Source organism: Ammospiza caudacuta, chromosome 22 (assembly GCF_027887145.1).
Source record: "Ammospiza caudacuta isolate bAmmCau1 chromosome 22, bAmmCau1.pri, whole genome shotgun sequence".
In the NCBI taxonomy this organism is placed as follows: Eukaryota; Metazoa; Chordata; class Aves; order Passeriformes; family Passerellidae; genus Ammospiza; species Ammospiza caudacuta.
In genome coordinates, this window is record NC_080614.1 from 9,083,009 (window position 1) to 9,100,151 (window position 17,143).

General features: G+C 52.7%; 1 protein-coding gene across 1 annotated transcript in view; it reads left to right on the top strand.

Moving 5' to 3' along the window:
* Nucleotides 1-17,143, top strand: part of CASZ1 (castor zinc finger 1) — a 60,549-nt gene that overhangs the window by 1,978 nt on the left and 41,428 nt on the right. The window contains exon 2 of the mRNA XM_058818805.1: nucleotides 15,728-16,294. Coding sequence (XP_058674788.1) covers nucleotides 15,728-16,294 — 567 coding nt within the window. The remainder of the gene's footprint in view (nucleotides 1-15,727; nucleotides 16,295-17,143) is intronic.

A 17,143-nucleotide genomic window follows, 5' to 3' on the forward strand; every position in this document is an offset into this window, starting at 1 on the left:
GCTACAATAGGCACCAAAAATATCTTCAGATGAGATCTTTCTGAGTTGCTGCACATTGGGTAACAGGGAGGGCTGACAACCTAAGCTTAAACTCTACCCACATGCTCTAGAGCTCATCCTAGGCAAGCCAAGCTACTGGAAATGGGAACAAAACAGAGAAAAAGCAGATTTTCTCCTGTAAAGGGAGCTCTGATTAGCCAACTTCACATGGGTTGGGAAGGTTCTGGCTCTGGCAAGGCTCTAGGGATTGCCTCTGTGATCCTGGCTCTGGCTGCCTTTCAGGAGGGAATGACTGACCCCAGAACTTACCCCATGCTGTTGGACCTGCAGCTCACACCTGCACAGGGCAGGATCAGTCCCTACAAGGCATCATCTGTCTGTTTTTAAACTTCCCAGGCAAGGGGCTTGGTCTTGGAGTCTCTTGTAAAGAGTCTCCCTATTGCAAGATTTTTCTCAGGGGTTTGCTCTGTGGTTGCTCTTCCCTCTCTACTACTCTTTTAAAATAAAGGAGTCACTTCCCCAAAAGCCAGCTCTGGCTCCTGAGACGTGATTCCCCAAGGGCAGAGTTTTGGGGGCCTGTGTGGGCCGTGTCAGCAGAATGGGGGAAGAGGCAGTGGAGGCTCTTGATGCTGTGTGACACGGGAGGGCAGGGCTGGTGGTGATGCCGATTGTGATCAGCCTCCTGCCAGGGGACCCTTGGGCATCCTCTCCCCAGTGCCCCAACGCCTTTCCTTCCTCCTGCTGCTCTCTGCCCCTCGTGCTGGGGCTGGGGCTGTGCCTTGGCCCTGCTGCAGCCCCTTGCAGCTCACCATCTCTCCCACCGGCTCTGCAGCCGTGTTTTCTGCCAGCGCAGGGCACTGAAAAGTGCTGGCACTGCCAAAAACCCTGTGTGCACTACGACTCCCCAAACATCCCTTTATTTTTATTGTTCTGTTAATTACTGTTTAAACTTTAATAAGTCACTTCGTCAGGAGGGGGGACCTGCAGTGAGGTTTCTGTGCAAACACTGGGCCCGGCAGTGACTCTAGTGTAACATAACCCTTTATACAATGTGGGAATGTTTAGACTGTAACAGAAACTTGTTATTTTAATGACAGTTAAAGGGGGAAAAAAAAAGAAAGGAGCGAATGAAAAAGGGAAGCAAGTTTGTTGGGGAAATGGCTCATCTCAATCTCTCTGTCTGGCCTCTTTTCTCTTGGCTTTAATGATATCTGGATAAGGAGGCTTTATGGCTTCAGTTGAGGCAAGTCTTGTTCCCAGAGATGCCCTATACCAGGCAGTATGTGATCCCCTCAGTTCTGCAGGGCCAGGCCAGCAGCGGAGAGATGCTGATGGAAGCAGCATGGCTTGATTTTGCTCAGACACAGCAGCAGATGCCTAAAGCCAATTTGAGCTCAGTCTAATTATTCTGACCCACACAAGAGACTTTCCCCTTCTATTCAGAGCTTCTTCCACTGGTTAAGTTTTTAAGTAGCTGTGCTGACACAGATGCTGGCATGTCATGCATAGGAGGGTCCAACATCCCATGGATAAAATGGACCTTGAAGCAAGAAGATGTTTCATTTTGACTCCTCAAAATGAGGAATCATGCAGACGTGAGAGAGGGGGAGAGCCTGGCTCAGACTCTTGGCAGTGGGAGAAGAGAGGATTCACAGGCATCCTTGATTTTGGACTGTGACTTGTGACATCTGCGTTGCTTTGAGGTGGAGAGTGACTGTGCAGTGGCTGCTGTCCCCGCACCACAGCTCTGAAGTCACCTCCAGGTTTGGCTTGGCTATATTTAGCACTCACTATAGACAAGACCATATAGAGTGATATATATGATCTGAAAACCTTCAACTCCTGCTGACCTCTGCTGCGACAGTGAAATCCCCCAAATCTGTGCAGTCTGAGTGAGAAGTGACGTGAGACCACAAGAAGGGAGAGCTCCCATGTGTCCCTTGACAGAATTCCATGTTCCCCCCTCCCCAGGCTGGCCAGCAGTCCCTGGCAGGGCTGTCCTCTGGGAAGCTCAGCTTTTTCTGCCAGACCTGGCTGCTGGGCCCACAGGGAATGAGAGCAGAGAGGCGTACAGAAGGCAGGGGGGTGCAGAGTGGGGCCACAAGAGCTTTGGCAGAAGTTGCTGGGAAGGAGAAAGGTGGAATGGTGCTGGGAGCCTGAGGAAAGAAGACAGGAGAAGAAGAGCACCCTAAGGGCAAGGCCAGCAACTGGGATAGAAAAGGGGGGAACAAAGGGCAAAACTTTGGAGGGGAGGAGAGGTTAGGAGGGTGTGGGGTGTGAGGAGCACTTTGCTGCCTGAAAGACCCTTCCTCAGGTGCCACCTCATTCCCAGGCATCCAGTTTCTCTTTGCAGGGCCCCTCTCTCCTCTTTGCTAAGTTCCTGGCTAGAACAGGAGCCTGGGGGACTTGCTCTCCATAAAGCTTTTTGGTGAGGATGAGTGTAGGGTGGAGTGGGAGGGGATGAAATCACGGGCCTCTGGGGAGTGTGTGTTTTCCCAAGTGGGTGAGCATGCAGGGAGCAGGCCAAAACAGTTCATGCTTTCCTCACCCACTGCTGGGGCTGTGATTGTTATTGATTGGGTTTGCTGTTCTCGGCACTTTGTGTTTTTCCAGCTGAGCATTGGCTGCCCCTGGAATTTTATTTTTTTTTTTGACCTCTGCTTTAGTTCAAATGCGCACAAACATGGCAGATGGGGCAAGTGTGTGCCCAGCTCTGTGCCAGCCAGCACTGCAGGGGCTGAGCCTGCACTGGGGCTGCACAGGGCTGGGAGAGTGCAGGGATGTGTGAAAGGTACCAGTAATGTGCAGACCTGCTGCTAGTAGGATTAAATTCATAGGTGTGTATTATCTCTGGATGTGTGTCATACAGAAAGGTAAAGAAATCTAGAAATCTGCTCTTGTGTGGAAAGTACTGTCAGGGCTTTGTGTTGGAGCAAATAATGGGGACGTGCTCAGGGATTCCCATGCTTGGGCGTGTATAACATATAGCTGGCTTAGGGTGCACAAACTTCAACCTCAAAGCCAAAGGGCCAAGAGAATGCTAGCTGCAGAGATAGTTGTGTTTCATTTCCAACATGTGGCCATTAGTTTCAGACCCACCAAGCCCCTCATGTGGGGCTGTTCTCCCTCCAGCCCTGTGCTTGTTGTCCGTCCTCTGCAGAGCTGTGCCTGCTTGTGGGGCCAGTGGCAGGAGTTGTCCCTTTAGGAATGGTATTTTCCAGGTTCCTGTGTGAGGCCAAACATGTCCCAGCTGCAAAAATAACTAGACTGTATATCCTGTGGAAACAGGAGCAGCAGCGACACATCTGTCTGGTCTGGGCAGAGCTGGCTTGTAACTAATGCCCCAAAGGGGCATCAAGCGGCTGCAAGCTCCTTGTCAGTGTGCAGAAGCCCAAAATAGAGACCTCTGGGGAGGACTGGCCCCTTGGAGGGTGAAGCTCTGCAGCGGGCAGAGCAACAGATCCCTCTGAGCCTCTTGCAGGACCAGTGTGTTGCAGCAGGACGTTAATATTGACTGGCTGCCCTGGCCCAGCCCGGGGCGCACGATCCCCGAGCAGCCCCAGCCCCTCGGCAGCTCCCTCCTGCCTCCCCCGTGGCCATGGGGTCACTTTGGTTGGAGAGCACAAGCAGAGCTCAAGGATAGAGCCCCCTGGACGGAGCCAAGGAGCCACCGAGTAAAAACGCTGAGGTTTTCCTTTTCTGTACAGCGCGTTTCCCTAAATTGCCTTTGACTGTGTGCATCGCTAATGAAAGTTTATGCCCTTGTTAGAAGGACAGGCAGGTCCATTCCAGTTAGGGCTGGGTCTATCCTTCTGCCAACTGCCCTCCCCAGCACACATACACACACACTCTCACTCACTTGCTCTCCCTGGTGAATAAGTAGAGGCTGTTATAAAAAAAGAAAAAAAGAGAGAGAGAGAGAGAGAGAGGCAAAAAAAGAGGAGGGGAAAAAAATTTCCATATTTGTGTAAGTTGCTTTAAAAGCATTTTATCATGTCATAAAAAAAAAGGAAAGTACTCTCGGAAATTGATCCTGCACAAGAGCCCATTGGACAGAAGGACGTTGGGATGTTAATGGCTATTTTGCTCCAGGGTGGCTTATTAAAAAATTTATACATAAATGCTTAAAATTGCATAAATTATTTAAAAAAAAAACATAGTAAGCAATTTGCAATCCCCATCTACTTTTCCTCTTTTTCTTTCCCTCATCATTCTTTTCTTCCATTCTTTCCTACAAAAAGAAAATATTCCTTTGCACTTCTCTTACCCTTGTCCCCTCCCTGTCTGAAAATGTGATGTGCCCAAAATTGTACATGTCCGTGGGTAAGATAAATACGATTTTAAACGGTACCTGCAACTGACCAGCAGAGCTATCTGTGAGGGGGAAAAGGAAAAAAAAAAAAAAAGAAGGGGAGAAGAAAAAAGAAAAGAAAGAAAGAAGTTTGGATATGATGAGTGTTTCTCACAGGCGTGGAATGTCACCCACATATCCTGGAGATTGTACTGGGGAGGTTTATGATGGTTTCCCATTGATTTGTTTCCCCGACGCAGCTGCCGACCTCTATTGAGGGACAAACATAATCAGCACTGACGCAAATTAGATGGTTATTCGTTTTGAAAATTGACAGAAAAACAATAAAAAAGATGAAATGCTCCCAAATCAATAGATATAATGAAATTCAAATAATCCGAGAGATGAGGTCTCCATGGCAACTGATAATGTGGAAAAGAAAACAATTTAATAAAGGACAGACACACTTTGAAAACAGATTGGGCAAAGGGAAGGCGGGGGGGCGAGGGAGCAAGGGGGGCTGTGGGTTGGGTGGTGGTGGGAGGGGGCAGCGGGAGGAGGTGGTGGTGGGGAGCCGGAGCCACTGCCTCTCCGGTTGGTTAGCAGTGCTGTGGTGAAGGATCACTGTCCATCCCAAGGACGCTTGCCATAATTAAGAGAGGCTTTCGGTCCAGAAAGTGCAGATTCAGGTTTTAATACACAAAATTATTTCAGGAGCACTGAATCGGAAAGTCGTTTGTTATGACCTTCCTGAGAGGCCTGGAGCAGGGCATGTTGGAGGCGCGGCGGCTGAGCCAGCTGAGTTATGGCATATTTGTGTTTTTATAGTGCAGAGGGGAGGGGGAAGGGGGGAAGAAGGTTAAACAGTATTTACAGCTCAGTTGTTTTCAGAAAGGAAAGAGAAATAGAGTTCATGAAAAGATGCGAGTGGAAGAGAGAGAGAGGGAGAGGGAGAGATCCCCTGCCCGGCACACACACTCTGCTGGGACGTCAGCTCCATGAGACATTCCCCGGTGCTCTGTTTGCCTTAAGGTGTGAGGTGCACATGGGCTGGGGGTACAGAGGGGCTCTTTGGTGGGATGGGGAGTGTGTCTGTCCCCGGCTGCAGGCTCCAGCTGGGAGTCCACTGTCTTGTCGCTCCAGGCTGCAGCACAAACTGCATCTGGCGTGGGGCTCATGCGGAGCGTGTGTGCAGTGTGAGTGCACGCGGGTGCCCTGCTCACACCCGCGGCTGCCTGTGCTGGCTGGCTGCACGTGGGGCTGCTCTGGGCTCTGCCTGCCTGCTCTGGGCTCCGTGGGGCGCTGGCTGCGTGTGCGGGGCTGAGCGGAGCCAGGTGCGTGCAGGGTGCAGGTGCTGTGTCCGTATGGACATGTGTGTACGTGCAGGTGTGACACCTGTACAGTCACAGCTACGCGGGCTGGTGTGCGTTAGCATGTGCGTACAGTTGTGTGTGTTTGTGTGCGGGGTCGTGTGTGCGTCTGCATGTGATAGTGTACCTTGCACGGCCACGTTTCTGTACACGTGTGTGTTCCCACGGAGGGGTGTTTGCAGTCAGTGATAGCACAGGCACATGGACAGGCTCACAAGGACATAGGAGATAAGAAGATGAGCTCTAATGACCAGAAGGAAGAGCGACAAAAAGCAAGACATGGAATTAGAGTAGTGTGAGCGCTGGGAAGCATGGAGTGAGTGCCCACATGGCCCGGCCATGGGGTTGTCTGACAGGATTGCTGAGCTAACAACTCAGGCATGACCCTCTGCTTTCACACCAGAGCTCTTTCTCCTCTGGCCTGATCATTCCTTCCAACAGGATGGAAGCATTTCTCCTAACCACACTACACAATATTTGCAGGTTGCAGACATCTGCAGGGAATCAAAGAGCCCCTGAGTTCCCAGTATGGTGTGTGATGGGCACCTGCTCTGGATTCACAAAAGAGTTCAGCCCCACTTGGGGATCACAGAAACCTCTCAGGGCACTGAGTGCCCCCTTTGCACAGCCAGCCCAGAGCAGTTACCCGCTCACACACAGCTCAGGCAGCAACCAGGGGCTGAGGAGAGGACATAACAGGAGCTGGAAGGCTGAGATGCTCTGGTTTGCTCTTTGTATGCAGTCCTTGTTGAGGTTTCACTCACCTCCTGCAGGCTGACACACTGATTTACTTTGCAGGACCTTTGAAAGACCACAGTAATGAACTTTCTCTGGCCCTGCATTTCTTAGTGGTGCAACAAGCATTCACGCTCCCAACTCCTATTTAGCTCCCGACTTCCCACTGCAGTTAATTAGCAGCCTGCATTCTTTTTTAGGTCTGAGCTTAATAGTGCTGAAAGGGATTGCAAATTGCTCTTAAACTGCCGACCAAGTACCAAAAGGTCAGTGGGACCCTATTTTAGGAGCTGGCTCACTTAACCCCTGCCCTCAGTTAGGGATGAGCCCAGCCTGACACCAGGGAGCTGGTGTCCCCTGACTTGGGTCCTGGTGGTTTGGGGTTCTCTGTAAAATCACTCATTGAAGACAGTCAGCAAGAGGAACTGATGAAACTTGGAGCAATTCCCTTCTGAATCTGTCCTTTAAGAGATCTCTTGTCTCTCTCTGGTCCTTTTTGCTTCCCCTGTGTCAAATCTGGTGTCCTCTTGATCACATCTCTGTGTTCCCCTGCACCCCTTGCCTTGACCCCTTCAGTCTCCAGTGAGGGGTCCATGCAGAGGCTCAGGCCTTGGCCTCATCTTCATTCCCTGGGAGCTGGCTCCCAGTGAGGTAGCAGGCTTTGCTCCAGAGGCTTTCCCAGCCCTCTGCTCCCACCACCCTTCCCTCCCTCTCTGCACCCACCGTGTCCTCCTGTGAGCACTCCTGAGCACTCTGGGCTGTGGAGAGGTGAAGTTAGGCACTGTGTTTGCATTCAGTTTCCCCAGCAACACGTCTGGCTTCACAGGGAGTTTTCTAAGGGCCACAGGGAGCCTGCAGGGACCTGAGGGTGATGAGCTATTACTCTTCACTCTCCCTTTCATGTCTTTTCCCCCTTGGTTTTCTTCACAACCTGTGGGGAGATTGATGGCAGGATTGTGATGTAGATGCTAGCAGTTGTGCTTGATTTATAGAGTTACTTAGGCTGAGTGAGGCTACTTATGCTCCTCTGGATGGTAAACCTTTTAACCAGACTAAAAAATTAATAACAAATAAATAAGACAAGGAAGAGAAACTAGATCAGAAAAGCTGATCCTCTTGGCTTTATGTTATCTGAAAGAAATATGGCGAGGACAGAAGGCTTCCAGGGAGCTGCTGCTCAGCCTGGGGAGCCAAGACCCTGCTCACTGCATTGGATTGGAGCACTGAGAGCAGGTTTGCATAGGAAGGAAACTGCTGAAATGTCTTATCAAAGATCCTGCATTGACAAATGAACTAGGAAGTTTGCTGCAGGACACAAGGGACTTGTGAGCTTCAATCTGTCCTCTATCAGTATTTTTTTCTCTGCTATTACTCGATTTGCAATAGTACCTAAATTGCAAAGGCAGTGGGCCCGCTAAGCTGGGCAAGAAATCCTTTCCCAGTGGGTGATCCATGAAGGGGAGCCAGGCAGAAGGGGAGCCTGCACAATGTCCTTTGCCCAAAGAGAAAGAACAGTAGCAGAGTGAGTGGCAGAATCAGAATTCCTGACGTTGTTCCCCACCTTTTTCCCCTCTTCTTTACACTCAGCACTGTGTAACTTGTATGCAGAAAGGTGTTCTTTTCTTGTCCTTTGGACGTTCCAGGGCACACGAGTGCAGAGCAAGGCAAAGGCAAGGGCAGAGATGAGGAGCTTTGCCTTGGCACTCGGGCGAGAAGCAGACCCTGAGTGGCTCTCTGAGTGAGGAAGCTGAGGGCAGACAAGATCAAAGCACATTTAGAGTAATTTTTGAGATCTGCCTGGGAAGAGGTTCAGACGTGCGTTACTAAAGAGCTGCGAGGAAGGATTAGTCCTGTCCTTGCTCGAAGTTGAACCACTTTCCCCAGCAGCTGTGCCAAGTGCCTGTGCAGAGCTGGTGGGGCAGGTCAGGGTGGGTGAGGGTGTCAGAGGAGCCCAGGTGAGGCAGAGGGGCCGGGACTGTCCCCATTCAGCCCCCAAGGGGACAAGGACGCTGCCAACCCTGGGCTGGGCTGGCGGGGCAGGTGAGGAGCTTGCAGCATCACAGTGCTGAGCACTGAAGGTGTCCATCCTGCCCTGCTGCCTCCAGCCAGCTCGGCCCTTCAGCAGGGACTCTGCGGGCTCTGGAGGACTTTTTGAGTTGCAGCCCATTGCACCATTGCAGCAGGAGCGGCTGTGCTAGGGCCAGCTCGCTCCTAGTGTGAGGTCTGCACTGCCTTTCTCTCCCTGGCCAGTGATATATGGCATAAATTAGGCCTCTGAAGGGGGATACTGCATCCTTAAGAAGAAATATGTCCTCATTTTTCTTAAACACCGTTTGCACTGAGTGAAATGTTTAGAAGGGACGCTGAGGGATAACTTTATTTCTTACTAGGGAGTTCAGAGCCGTTCAGTTAAACCCATAAAACACTGGGAGTAGGGAAGCTGACAGCCTGCCCGTGCATTAGAAAAGCCATTACTCATCTGGGGGAAGTTCACCCCATGCTGGAGCCTTGTGTTACCAGTGGGGTGGTCTAGGGGAAAACATGGGATCATCTCCCATGGCCATCTAAGGGGTCAGTAGGATGCTCAGAGGTGGAAAAGACTCTGTAACAATCCAGCACAGTGACATAGAGTGCTGATACAAAGACCCCAAAGCACTGGGTAAGGCTCATTTGTGGGTAATTGTCCTCACTCCCCTCCCCTGCATGGGGAAACTCAAGGCACAGAAAACTGGGGAGACTGATGGCTATGCTGTGGTTGGAAACCAGGCTGGAAGCCAGCATTTCTGGTTCTTAATCCCCAGCTTGAATCACCAAAACCAAATTCTATTCCAGAGGCAAGGAGTGAAGGACTGACCTCCTGTTCTGTTTCTGTCACAAAGCCGTGTTCCCAAGTGGAGCCGAGAGCCCTGACTCCATCTTCACTGCAGCCCTTTCTTCCCAGTGGGGTTTAGAAAACCTCCTGGAAGATGAAGGCAGGGGCTTGTAGATAAGAGGAATGGGAACTCCTGTCCTGGCTGGTGGTTGGTGCTGTGGTGAGCTGCATTAGAGGTGCAGGCTGCCACCAGTCCCCCAGTGAGTGGCTGTTGGAGAGGACAGGGCCACCCAGGGCACCCAGAGTCACGGCAGACAAGGCATTGGCCACCAAGGGGGTGGTGACTTTCTCTTTGATATTTTATTTTTGGAGGCTTGACACCAAAAGATTTAATATTTGTTTGAAATGAGAAACAGTTCTCGAGTGAATTTGGAGAGCCTGGGAATTAATGTCAGACCCCCCTCCCCTCCCTAAACATCCCTCCTCCCCGTCAACTGAGTCCCCCCCTTTCAATTTCTGAAGCTTGCTGATTTGAATATTTATAAATATCAGTAAATTATTTATTGTAGCAATCTGCTGTGCCATTTCACCAATCGCCGTTAACACTTTAGGGCTTGCTCTTCAGGAGGATGCGACGGGAGGAGACGGCACCTGGGGCGGGGGGCAGGCGCTGGGGAGCTGGGAAGGGGGTCCTGCCTGCCTGGCTGCCCCGCCAGGAGGGGTTGGTTCTCTCTGTGGGCAGCACTGGAAGGGTTGAGATGTTTGCAGGAGAGGATGGGGAACCTTCTGTGTCCAGGATGGGGACACTGGGAGAGGACATGGCTGAAAAGGAAGGCTTTTATGTTGTAAGGGGGTGGGCTGTTTGTGCCCTCTGGCATGCAGGGACCTGGCCCTGACTTACAGCTCTGCACTCACTACTCTTCACTTGTAGTGTCTGTTCCCCTGAGAGGAAAATTCCTCTTGGTTTCTCCTGTCCCGTTCTCTCCTTTCAGAATTACACTCCCTCACAGAAAACACACACTGCTCAGGGATGCTGTGGCTGTTTTCTGTTTGGGTAAAGGAGGGGCTCCCTGTGTTCATGGGTTCTTCTCGCAGAGAAGCCCCATCAGCAGCACGGGAGCAGCCCAATGGCCAGGTGGTGAGAAACAGGCTGGCAGCCTCAGAGCAGGGCACCAGCATCTCTGGAGCCCGTGCCTTCCCCTGCTCTCAGGGCATCCTGTCATCCCTGCCCAGTGCCTGCCCTGCACTGGGGCTGGGGGATCAGGAAATCACAGCTGAGAAGGCTGAGCAAAGGCAAGCATGTGGGCTTGCTGAAGGGAGCTGGCACTGCTCTCTGCCCCTTTGGGCCAGGGCTGAACCAGAGTTCAGCTCTCCGGGAGCTGCAGATAGGGAGGAAAGCAGACCCTTGTGGGTCTATAAATGCCAGTGTGGTGGGCAGGAGAAATCAAGCAGTGAGGACTGCAGGCAGACCGTGCTCTGGCAGTCTGTGGGGACCAGAGCAGCGTGCCCAGCCTTTCCTCCCCGGTTTGTAGATGGGGTGTGTGGGGAGAGCCCTCGTGGCTGTGGGAAAGCAGGGAGTGAAGCTGGCAGCTCTCGGGTAAGGACACCCTGGCTGCTCACTCCGTTTCCCCTCCCACGTCTCTGGCTCTCCTTCTCCTGGCTGCCCAGTGCTGAGCTGGAGCCTGTCACGTCTGACTCTGCACCGAGGGCTTTCCCCAGCTCCTCGCAGGCACGCACGGGCGGGATCCATGCTTGCAGGGCAGAGGACGTTGTTAAAGAGCCTTTGTGAACTCCCCAAGGTCAGCCAGAACAGACAGCATCCACTAATCCAAGGTCATTTCCTGGGCTAAAAGCAATAAAATGTTTTATTGATAAACTGAAGAGGGGAGAATACGCACTAAATCCACTCTCAGACAATTGTGGGCCATGCCTGGGATGTTCTGCCTTTGCCCTGGCCCTGCCTTAGGGTAATAGACAGGTCTTCATGCTGGAGGGAGAATATTTTCTGGTAGGGGCTGAGCACTTGGCTGCCTTCCCTCCTCCTCCCAGCATGTGGCTGGGCAGTGCCAGGGCACTGCTCCTTAGAAGCATGTTCCCAATGTTTGGCTCCATTTTAGGGACTGCAGCTCAAGTGTGAAGAGGCTCCAGTGTGCAGCATCCTCACCTCTCACCCCAGTGAGCCGTGCTGCCCTCCCTGCTTGGGGCTGCTGGGCAGACTGGAGTGTCTCCAGTCAAGTTTGCACCACAGTGGTTAAAAAAGAAAAGGACTGTGCATGCATGTCAGCCCTCCTTTCTTCCCCCTCCCCGCCCCAAATAATGCTGTTAATAATTAATCGAATGAGAGCTTGCAGCTCCTGGAAAGCTGGCAGTGGGACCTCCCTCCTGAACGGAGCTGCTCAGCTGGGCTTAAAACTCTTCAATAGGAATATGAAAGCTCCATCTGTTCAACGTAGCCGGCCTTGTGAAGTGACAAGGCTGTCCCTCCCCAGCCAGCACCCTGTCCCCCCAGAACGGGCCCTCCTGCCCCAGGGCTCTGCCCTGCACCCCGGCTCTGCCCAGCTGAGAGCTCCTGCTGCTGCCCTCCACCCATGCCAGCTGGTTCACCCAGCTCCCACACGCCCTTTTTCCCAGCTGGGACCCTTCCTCCCCTCTGTCAGGGTGTTTTCATTAACCCCACGCTAAATCCAGGCTTGGGCTCTCTCCTCCTCTCCCTGCAAAGCTGGGCTTATTATCAGTGTAGCAGTGTGCCCCCTTGGCTGGGGTGGCCCGTTTCTGCCCGGGCTGCAGATCCCTTTGTTCCTGCACACCGTGTGTCCCCCACTGCCCGTTTTGTGCCTCGGGCGAGGCAGGGCTGAGCCGTGCCCGGCTTGCACGCTGTGCTGTGCAGTTGGGTGAGCTGCTGCAGGGCTGCATGCAGGGACAGAGCCAGGCTCTGCATGGGAGCTGCTGGCAGCACCTGGGGTGAAGCAGGGGCAGCAGGGCAGCAGAAGGGCCAGGTGAGCTCTGCCCACCTCTCTGCCAGGCCTGGCTGCAGCAAGATCTGCCTTTCCTTCAAAGCGAGGATTAGGATTGCCGTCAGGATGCCGCAGCGATGGGTACAGAGGGGGGAAGAGCCCGTGTCTCCTCCAAGGGTGTGGAGAGGGGCAAAGAGGAGTAAACTCCCGGTGGCATTGTTTTCAGAGGAAGTGCTCAGTGTAAATAGAGCTTGTGGGAGAGTTTGTCCCGGGCAGAGATGAAAAGTCCGTGTGACAGGATCAGGTTATAAATGGCTTCCTTAGATTGATGTGAAATCAAAACATTTCTATTTAGATGAAGAAAATGAAGGGGGATGTTTACTTAGCCTGGAATCTTTAAACAGTGATTTGGGGTGGGGAGCTCGGCCTGGGGGGAGGGTGCCTCTGCCTGGCTCCTGGGATCTGGCAGTGCCGACCTTGGGCAGATAGAATGATCCCTCATCCAACAGCTCAGCTTCCCTCCCTCTGCCCGAGAGAACGAAACACAGGTGCTCTGGTCTCCTCCAACCTGAGGCTCATGTTCAGCATTTCTCTGTAAGGGTTTCCCTTCTGCTCATGGACTTGACAGCGTAAAAGAAGGGAATAGGAATCTGCCTCGCATTCCATAGAGAAGGAAGTAAGGCAGTGAAATGATAAAATGTGTCCAGACTTGGTGAGAGGTGGTTGCAAGGTTGGCTGGAGAAGCTGGAGGTTTTGATTTCCACCTATATTGGAATAGGTGAGATATAGAGCCCTGGTATTTCAGAGCAAATGCCATTCCAGGAAGGTCTCTGGGAGAGTTAGTTCTATAGATCATGGAAGTGGCATGTTTTCAGAACTCACTATATTTTTAGCTTAAACTTTAGGAAAAGATTCTCAAAATGTTAAAGAGGAAAAATCCCAAGCAAAAGAAGGGAAAGGAAGAATGTCAAGGGGCAGGGCAGGAGCTGGGGGGGCAGAAGCTGGAGAGGTAGAGGGGCAAAGCCAGGGTGTGTGAGATGGAAGGAGGCAGGGCAGGAATGGAAGACGAGTTGCAGGCTCCCTGGAATTGCTGCATACACGGCAAGTGCAGCCTCAGGAACGTCTGTTCCTCTTTTCCTTTGAATAAATATTTATATATTCATTTGCCAGCTGGTGCACACACTTGGCTGCTCACCTCCAGACCAGAATAATGGGATCTGCCTTCCTGGCAGAAAGGGGTAGGGCAGTGGGGGTTCGGGCTGCCGAATGTGTGCCTCCCGGTTATCTCCAGCTGCGAGCGGCGCTGAGCTCACCCGTTAAGTAGGGCTGGCTATCGTGAGAGCGTGGACGGGGAATCACCAGGCCGTGCTTGGGAGAGAGGCTGGTGATTCCGTGCTGACCCAGTGCCCTGGCCCCGGGCAGGCACGGCGTGGAGGCTCCGTCCCAGCCACCTGCAGCCAGCGGGGCTCTCCTGCCCTTGGCCTGAGCCCACGGCCCTGAGCTGTAGGTGTCCTGGCCAGGCTCCACTCGGAGCTCACAGCAGCCTCCTCAGAGTCCCTCTGTGGTACCAGCTGGACATAGGATCAGCCTCCACTTTGTGCCCTAAATAGTGGGAATGCAATTGGAAGGGAGGGTGCCAGCAAATAAAGACTCGCAGCTTTATGGGCATCTGCCCGTGCCCATCTGTATGTGCGAGGGCTGCAGGCTTGTGTTGGGGAATGCGTGAAAAAAGGAATGCGTGGGGGAAGGCGCAGGAATGTATTTTGGGGAGATGGGACTTCTTAACCTGTACATGTAGGACTGTGTTTACGGAGTGTGCCAGCGCATACACACAGCTCTTTGAACAGCTGTAATTTCTAGATGGGGAGGTACGTGTTTGGGAGCACCGTGTGCTTTCCCTTGCTGAAAGCATGATTGCACGTAGGTGTTAGTGCCGGGGGGTGCCTTTGGAAAGTGGAGGAGTACATTTTGCCTCCCTTTGTGTGGGGGGCTGATATATTTGTCGGGGGGTTATTTTTCTCGCAGTCCTTGACAGGGAAGCGTGTCTGAAGCTGTCAGGAGTTTATGCTAAGCAGCCACTCTCTGGCTGTTGGACAGCAGGTCTAAAGTTTCAGTCTGTTTGTATTGGGCTGTCATGTTACGGGATTAGGGGCTGTCACAGTGGCTTCTGGGTGCATTGTAGGGGGTCTGATTAATCTCAGTGTGCTTCTGTGGAGCAGCACCTGTGTGCTGGTGACAGGGAGGTGTGAGCTGAGCTGCCACGAGGGAGTCCTGTGCAGTGGAGGAGCCCATTCTCATCATTTGAGGTCTGCAGACATGTTCTGTTTGCTCTACATGTGACTGGCCTCTCTTTCAGCACAATGTAAAATCCAAGACCCCATTTTGGAGGGACCTCCACCTCCAACCATGTCCCCACAGTAACTCTTGTGGCATGTGTTTTATTGAGCGCTCTTCCTGAGCCCTGGATTGCAGGGCAGGGTCTGCCTTGGCGCTGCTCTGGGGGAAGAGCCAGGCTGTGTGTCCACTGCAGTCCTTTAACCCTGCTTAGTCCGGGCATCTCTCAGAGGTATCAGAAATAAAGAGAGAAATGAGACAATGCAACTGCTTTAGAATAATTATTTTGCTTTTACTTGGGATTGAACCTTGTTAATTGTTGGTGCAATAATTATGCAAGTGACTCTGATAGAGACCGTTTAGTTCAAGATTCTCCATGACCTTGAAGTTAAGACCTTACCTTCTTCCTCTCTCCCCCCACCTTCTCTCACCCCTCCTTTACTAGCTGTCACATATGAATAAACTACATTAAAATAACAAACTCACACTAATTAGCTGATTGTGCTGGGAAGTATGAGAGCAGAATTTCCTGTGTGCGAGACTGAGCAGGCACAGGGGCCTGATCAGCCAGTACCAGCCCACAGTGATTTTCTCCAAACTGCTGTGACACACCAGTCTAGTTGTGGTGCTCCAGCACACACACTTTGCCAGGGCTCCTGTCCTCCACACTGGTTCTCTTAGGTGCATACTGGTTCTCTTCTTGAGACTATGCACAAACCCTTTTAGGTGATTTCCTCACTGTCCATAGGGTTAGGCTTGGGAAGCTGTTGTCCTTGCTAGAGATGCTTGGGTGCAGTTGCTGGCTGGCGTGGTTCTGGCACCCACTACATGTGGGATAGAGCTAGGGACCTAAAGCAGGTGGTGCTGCAGTCTGAAGGAGGGGTCAGTCCAGACTTTTGACAAACTGGTACCCCGCCTCAGCCAGGAGCAAAGGTTGGTGCCACACTCACCTGCCTGGGATGTTTGGGGTCTTTCAAAGCCAGTTCTGTCCCAGCACAAATTTCTTGTGGCCATTTTGGTCCCAGCAGATTCAGAGGATGCTTCTCACCGAGCTCTTCTGGTTGGGCTTCCACTCTGAGCTTAGGAAGCACATAGCAGCTCCACCTTTCCAAGGATGAGACTGGCCATGCCTGAAAGCCCACTGGGTTGGCACCATCCTTTTGCTCTTTGGGCTCAACTTGTCTGATCCCACTAATGCCCTTCCTTGCTTCTTTCTCCTCTCTCTTCCCAGCTGAAAGAACTATATGCACTGACGCAGCCTCAGGAAAACCCGCGATGGCTGCCAAGCGCAAAGGCGGCCTGAAGCTAAATGCCATCTGTGCCAAGCTGAGCCGCCAAGTCGTCTTCGACCACGGGGGAGCTGAGCAGGCACGTGCGGACAAGGGGCCACAGCAGGAGAGCAGCAACAAGGACCTGCCCCAGCCCGGCACCAAGGAGCTGGGGACAGAGTTTTCAGATGGACTCAGCTGCGTGCAGAAGATCGAGGAGGACAAAAGGAGGGAGGTGATCGAGAAGTGGGTGAACGGGGAGTACAATGAGGAGCCCTTGCTGGGGCGAGCGGAGGGCAAGGAATGCAAGAGCACCGAGAGCACGGAGGTGCCCCCTGAAGGGGTTTACATGGTGCAGCCCAAGGGCTGCAGCGACGAGGAAGATAACGGGGACGAGGCCGACGCTCTGAGGGGCTCCCAGGACGGCAGCTTCTTGGATGACAGGGACTCAGATGGGCCAGCAAAGGACGATGCCTACCGGTCCTCCAGTGGCGAACCAGGCTCCAAGCTGGGGGCAGGAACCACCTCAGGTAAGCCCTCTGTGCCCTCCATTTCCTGACACAGGGCAGCTTCAGAGTGACATTTTCTGTGTCCATGGCAGGTCCTGCAGCACCTGGCAGCCAAGGGGAGGAGTGAGAGCCCTGAGCCCCTTACAGAGGCCTGTCATTTTGCTCTTGGGACCATAAGGAGTTTGCCTCTGGCTTGGCCTCCCCTTCCCAAGAAGGGTGGGGTGAGGGTGGATATGGCTGGATAGTTCTTTCCAGACCACAAATCCCTGGGTAGGGACCGGACCGGGCGGGATGGGAGCAGTGGCTGGGATGAAGGTTCTGGAAGGAATGGCCATCGAGGCATTCCTGCAGGGACTGGACCGGATCAGGGAGGCTATGGGAGGCTGAATTGAGCCAGGGCAAGGCTGGGACAGTCCCTAGAGAGCCACCTGACAGTGAATGTCACAATCCCTTCCTGCTGCCCTGTGGTGCCTCGGCCGGGCGGAGGGGCTGAGGTGATGCTCGTGTCATGGTGCTGCCTCCCCTCATGAGGGGCCCAGTCCTCGAGCTTTGCCCACCCTGAGCTCAGCGTTTAGCTGGTGAAAATGCCACTCTCAAAGCAAAGTTTCCCCTACCATCTCCTGTCTTCTTCCTCTGGCCGTGTTTCCTATTTTCAGATTGCTTCTGCTTCATTTTTGTGGTTCATTCAAAAGCTGCGGTCAACAAGAGATGTTGGGGAGAGCCTCAGATGACTTTCTTGCTCCCTTTCTGATACCCAGGTTTCCCCCAGATCGATTTGAGGGGGTGTATGAGCGCTAAGCCTTGATGAAAGCTTTGGGTGAATTGAATTCTCTCGGTTAGGGCAGAGCAGCTCCCTCCCCATTTGTCACT